This window comes from Anneissia japonica, unplaced genomic scaffold (assembly GCF_011630105.1).
Source record: "Anneissia japonica isolate Jap-2015-1 unplaced genomic scaffold, ASM1163010v1 scaffold2688_len169915_cov171, whole genome shotgun sequence".
NCBI lineage: Eukaryota > Metazoa > Echinodermata > Crinoidea > Comatulida > Comatulidae > Anneissia > Anneissia japonica.
Window position 1 is genome coordinate 146,970 of NW_022689679.1, and position 5,981 is coordinate 152,950.

Sequence of the window (5,981 nt, forward strand, 5' to 3'; positions counted from 1 at the left end):
AAATAAAACTTAAGGTATGGTATTGTATCCCAGCCACGGCATAATAAATTGGATACTTTCAAGAAAAAAAACAATTACATACTAAATAAAACATTGCCGATAAAATATATAACAATACATTACAATACAATATTTACAGTTAAAGTTGTCATGATTTTAAATAGGTTGATTTGCATTTACGACTTCTTGTAACACGTGAGAACGATAGTCTTCACTCCAGCCTTGTGTGGAAATATTGCATAAGTGGGCAACAATTTCCATACATCTTTCCTCTATAATGAGCTTTATATCGAAACGCGATACAAACGAATACCTATCGCTGTCTTTTTTCATACGGTAGTCCCAACCACTGCCGAGGAGGGAGTCTAGTTGATGAAAGCTTTCCGGTGAATATTCTTCGCGGAACATGTTGCCGGCATTTAGGCCAAATAATTTGGCATCAATGCCTTGCTCGTACAAGACGCGGAATCGTGCTTGACGCTTCTTGGATGACAAGCTCCGTTGAACTTCCTGCCGTATCGACGTCCTTAATGAAGCTTTCCGTTGCTCATACGTTGACGTTTTTACTGACAAAAGCGTTTTCACGCGTTCTTCTGCTGCTCGTTGCGTACTGCGCCGGCGTTCAATCCATTTAGCATTTAGTTTAGGTTTAATTATCTTTGGGTTATCAAGACCATTGCTGAATGAGCCTATCATCAATAAGTTGTCTGTGCCCAGTTTTCTTACTTTGTATCCTGTCGCCTTAATAGACCCGTTACTTCCTATTACCATAGAGGTTACAAAGTGGTGTATATCATTATCTGTGGTTGCAAGGAACGAGCCGATTGAAACTATTTCGTCCTTAAAAATACAGTGTGTAATTTCCTCTTCATGATTATTATTTGGGATATTTGCACTATCTGTCGAACATGTGTTGTCTGTCCAGATATGGTTTGTTTTACCAACACGATTACATCTTTTTGGCTTCCGTGCAGTGCTTAATTTGGCTTTCGGTTGTTCGGGGTTAGCCCTATCCTGTTCTTTGAAATCGACAACGTCACTATATCCGATAGTTACATCAACAATATTAACATCTCCGGAGCCTCTACTAGTGTCATATGACACATTCAATGTTTTCAGAAACGGGTCGTTAACAATAACATTACCTTGATATTGTTCTGAACCTATCATGAAATAAACAACATCACCTTCCGTCAGATGTTCAGGCTTAATTGTGTGAAGTCGCTTATAAGAACTAGGGAGCTCACTCAGACTCTTCCTCTTTGGTTGTCGCTTTCCCAAATTCTCCACTTGTGTAGCGTTTCGAATGCAATCTTGAAATTTAAAAGTATCGTGTTTTGGCTGCCATCCTCGATAATGTACACCGTAACGATTACCATTTGTAGAAAGGTTTATTCCAGTGATTGTGGCAGCTCTCCAGACACCAGTCTCATCATCTAAGACTTCTACTTCTTGGCCTATCTGGAACTGAGACATTGGAGACATATTTACTTCGTTGTCGAAGTTCTAATTGTATCTGTGGAACCACAAAATTGTATACAAGTTTAGTAACCCGCCTTTCGGGTCCGATCATCTACAAATTCACGGCAAAAGTAAACTTACAGTACTTACAACGTAAGCTACAGTCAATCAATAGATTGTTATTTTGAATAAGCAATCTATTGAATGCAACTATCTAGATGATAAGGATAGAACTCGGACATTATAAAATAAGGAATTTAATTGTGTAAAAGACGAAAATGCGCAGAGGGGAGGGTGAAGGAGCCGGTGTTGTGATGGGGGTGAGGTAGGATATAGTGAAATTATTTTAAACGTATTTTATTTATGGTTCGGTAATTAGCATGCATCATATTTTTACATCTCTTCATCCTCTTAATTATCATCATCCACACCATCATCATCATCATCATAATCATTACCATTATCGATTGATAATTAGAATAGGCCTATCATAATAAATCGATCGACTAATAATAAAATAGACAAAGCATTATAATTTCAAATTCAAAGGTTATTGATAATAACTTGTTACTTAACAATAACATGTAGAAAAATATATATAAAAATGGTGTGCTAATTTTAAATAATTATAAGATTAATTAATTTATATTTATTAAGTTATAATATACATTGCAACTATTATCTTTACAATGATAATGATACAATACAACATAGGTTATACAAATGAGTGCAAAACATTGTAAAAGTTTTATTACACTGATCCGACTTTTACAATTTTTTAAAATAGTTATTTACACTTTTTCTTTCACAATTGCATTACTCAATGTCCCTTCCTCGAAGTGGAGCACAATCTCGGTGGCGAAAATTGTGTCTGTCCATTTTTGGTTTACCACTTGGTTGCCTGAAAGAGTAATAATAATTATCATAGTAACAATAACAGTGATAATAATAATAATAATAATAATAATAATAATAATAATAATAATAATAATAATAATAATAATAATACTAATAATAATAATAATAACAATAATAATAATAATAATAATAATAAACACAATACAAAACATACAATGTCGATAAAACGAAAATTAATACTACTATAATAATAATAATCTAAATTTAATACTTAATAGGTATGAAACATAATAAAATACAATATTGTACTTACTCTTCCAAAAGACTTCTAAAAAATGTCTTGCGCTGTAACTTGCATCATTTCGGCAAAAGTATCTCATTAATCACAGAATTATAAATAAACGCCGTAAAATTTAAAGCAGATAATGCACTTTCTCAGAGTATTCTTCGAAATAAAGCAGTTACTAACTAGGCATTATTTGCTAAGGATTCCAAGCTAATTAGTTAGATATTCGTTATACTAGCATCTGATTGGATACTTACTATCTGTCTTGCGTGAAGTCAAGCGTTCAATACATGTATGTAAGGCTTCGCGCACATAATGCCTTTTCCCAGAGTATTTATAGTGAAATTTGCAGATAATGCCCAATTAAAAAAAAAAAATTCATATTTCCAGACATATTTTTGGGAATTTGATAAAATATGGTGATAGATTAGACATTCAAGAGTCACATAAGCTAAAAATCTCAATTTTGAAAAAAATGTACTTAATGCCTTTTCTCAGAGCAGGGCAGTGTAGTTCTGGCTGGTCATGCATTATCTTTAATTAGAAGAAACAATGACAAAACAATTTGTTGAGCGTAATAATAATGATAATAAAAGAATAGAAAAAAAGTAGGGGGTTTTTTTTAAGCCTATATCCTATACAAAATGTTTAATTATTTACCTGAGCCATGCTAGAACGGGTGAATAAATTATGTCCTGACAGTCTTTTACGTTTAACCTGGTTTGATTTTCGGTGTTTCCTTTTCGTTTGTGCATTTTGACAAATCAGTTGCAAAGGCTGTCTGTCTTGTCGTTCTTTTCGTTTTAGCATACAGTATGCACTCGGACCTTTGCTGTTGAAAAAAAATTGTAATATTTACTTATGAAGGATTCACATTCGTTGTAATAATAATGACGATGATGACGATGATGATGATGATGATGGTGATGATGATGATGATGATGATAAATAAATAAATAAATAATAATAATAATAATAATAATAATAATAATAATAATAATAATAATAATAATAATAATAATAATGACGATGACGACGACGATGATGATGATGATGATGATGATGATGATAATACAGGGGCGGATCCAGAAATGTCCAATGCATGTAAAGAACGACTACACAATGAGATATACGGTAATGATAGAAAGCAGAGCGTGTACCTTAGTAATCGTTTCAGTCAGAAAGTTGGAAGGCCAGTGCGTTTGTTGGCGGGGGTGGGGTGTGGTGCTGATTAGTATTAGCGAATATATTTGGTACAAATCAATTTGTGAAGCAATAGAAAATTGTATCTAATAGTTCAGCATAGGCTTACCTGTTGTAGTTGTTAATACTGTTATCAGGTGCCACAGACTGGATTGTTGTGTATGGAGCATTTTTCAGACTATTTAGATCTAGCTTGTAGTTCTCTAGTGATGTAAATGTACCATTTTCCAGACTTCTAAGTAGTGCATCACTTAGTATTTCAACACCTCTTCTGAAGCACTCAGCTAACACCGTGACAACTTTAGGAGGATCCTTATCACATTCAGCTTGCGTTGTTATTACTAGAAATTGCGGCAAAGGTATATTATCCTTTGGCAATCCTCTCCACCAAACGCTTCCTCCATTTTCACGGATTAGGTCCTTTATTGATTCATGTTGTTTATAAAGTCTTCCTACTATGACGATGCTTCTTCCTTCCAGGGCCTTTGGTATGGTGTTCTCATGCACTAGTCTCGCATCTCCATCATTATCCAGTTCTTCAACTGGCGGACGCATTTTGGTTGCGATGAACTGTTCAAAACGATTCCGCACTTCCACTGGACATTCTCGAATACGATGGTGGACCATACGCCATTGCCATTCAAACAATTTTGAAATTGGATCCTGTTTGGTCGATCCACCACCGCGTGTCGAATGTTGATAAAATCGACACATGTCCATATAGTGCGTTCGCTCTCCTTGTTCTGTCGAAAGCCTCATGACAGAGTGAAAAGGATACCTTTCCAGTAGCTGTGGTACTACGTCGATGAATTTCATTTCGTATCCGGTTAATACATTGCCATACTTAAACAGCATTAATCGGTGAAATTTATCAGCATGCTCAGTATACTTATTAATTGTATCAGCTAAGTGACCCCACGAATAATCATCGGCTGAAGTACTTCCATTCACTCGACCAGGAAGCAGTGTCATGGGCTCATTTCTCAAAATTTTGTACATGTGTGCTAGATGAAAGAAAATTTGTTGCTGAAGTTGTTTGACAGAGATGGTTGGAGAAGCCCAGTTGAGGATGCGGCGCAGATCATCGGGTAATTGTCGCGCATGCGGTGTATCCGGTAAGACGTTGTCAAAGATATCCGGAAAAGGTACAGTGTCGTAGGAAAAAAAGTCACTTGTTGCAGGATACACGATGAGCTGTGCTGATGGCTTGTTAAGTGAAATTTGTTTTAGTTGGTCGTTTTCGAACGTGATGTGAAATCCACCATCTTTGTTTCTGTGAACACCGCGGGCCTTTATGTTGTTGACTAAGTGTTGCAGTCGTACCCTGCGGAGAGCAACTCCGGTATTACCGGGAACTAGAGATGTGGTTCTGTGAAGGAAGAAAACCAAGCTTATAAACATCTGACTATGAGTATTTTTTAGCCAAAAAAAACATCGAAACTTCAGTTAAACTGTTTATGCAACCACAAAATTGCTGTAAAACACAAGGAAATGTCCACTGTGAAGGGAAACACTGTTTTACTTAAACCATCATATTGGTAAATAGCAGATGCCTGCCAGTTAAAAGAGATTAATTGAGGAATCGTTAAAATCAGGCAGTGATGGCGCCAGGACCTGCCCGACGGAGGGGCTAAAGGCCCCGACGGGGGGGGGGGTGCCTAGTGGAGCGATTCGAGTCTTACTTGGCTGGGGGCCAGGGGGTCGCCTAGGGCCCCGGTGGGGTCAAGGATATTTGACGAATTATGGTGAATTATTATTATTTGATAGGCATCGAGCTACTATAACATGACTTGTAGGCTATGTTTTCTAATGTCAAAATCATCTTCCAAAACCAAAACATTTTGGATAAAACAAGAAACAAAGAGTATGCAATGTAACCATCTAATTTTTATTTTCAAATCCTCATTCTTGAAAATGAAATTCTACACTTTGGAAATTTTGCATTTGTCAACACTGTCAAGGTCGAGGTTGCTTCCCCTATTACGATGTATTCAAAGCATCACGAGGCTATCCAAACGAGCATTTGTCATAACAGAACGCAAATTATTTTTAAATAGTCTCATTGAACTATTATTATTATTATTATTATTATTATTATTATTATTATTATTATTATTATTATTATTATTTATTATTATTTATTATTATTACTATTATTATTATTATTATTATT

General features: G+C 35.5%; 2 protein-coding genes across 2 annotated transcripts in view; both read right to left on the bottom strand.

Annotated features, from left to right (window-relative positions):
- Nucleotides 1-1,580, bottom strand: part of LOC117099834 — a 10,830-nt gene extending 9,250 nt beyond the window's left edge. Inside the window, exon 1 of the mRNA XM_033239364.1 lies at nucleotides 527-1,580. Coding sequence (XP_033095255.1) covers nucleotides 527-1,485 — 959 coding nt within the window. The 5' untranslated portion in view covers nucleotides 1,486-1,580. The remainder of the gene's footprint in view (nucleotides 1-526) is intronic.
- Nucleotides 1,581-3,040: 1,460 nt separating this feature from the next.
- Nucleotides 3,041-5,981, bottom strand: part of LOC117099831 — an 11,065-nt gene continuing 8,124 nt past the window's right edge. Inside the window, exons 4-7 of the mRNA XM_033239358.1 lie at nucleotides 3,918-5,177; nucleotides 3,266-3,437; nucleotides 3,087-3,139; nucleotides 3,041-3,056 (exon numbers count right to left, since the gene is read on the bottom strand). Coding sequence (XP_033095249.1) covers nucleotides 3,041-3,056; nucleotides 3,087-3,139; nucleotides 3,266-3,437; nucleotides 3,918-5,177 — 1,501 coding nt within the window. The remainder of the gene's footprint in view (nucleotides 3,057-3,086; nucleotides 3,140-3,265; nucleotides 3,438-3,917; nucleotides 5,178-5,981) is intronic.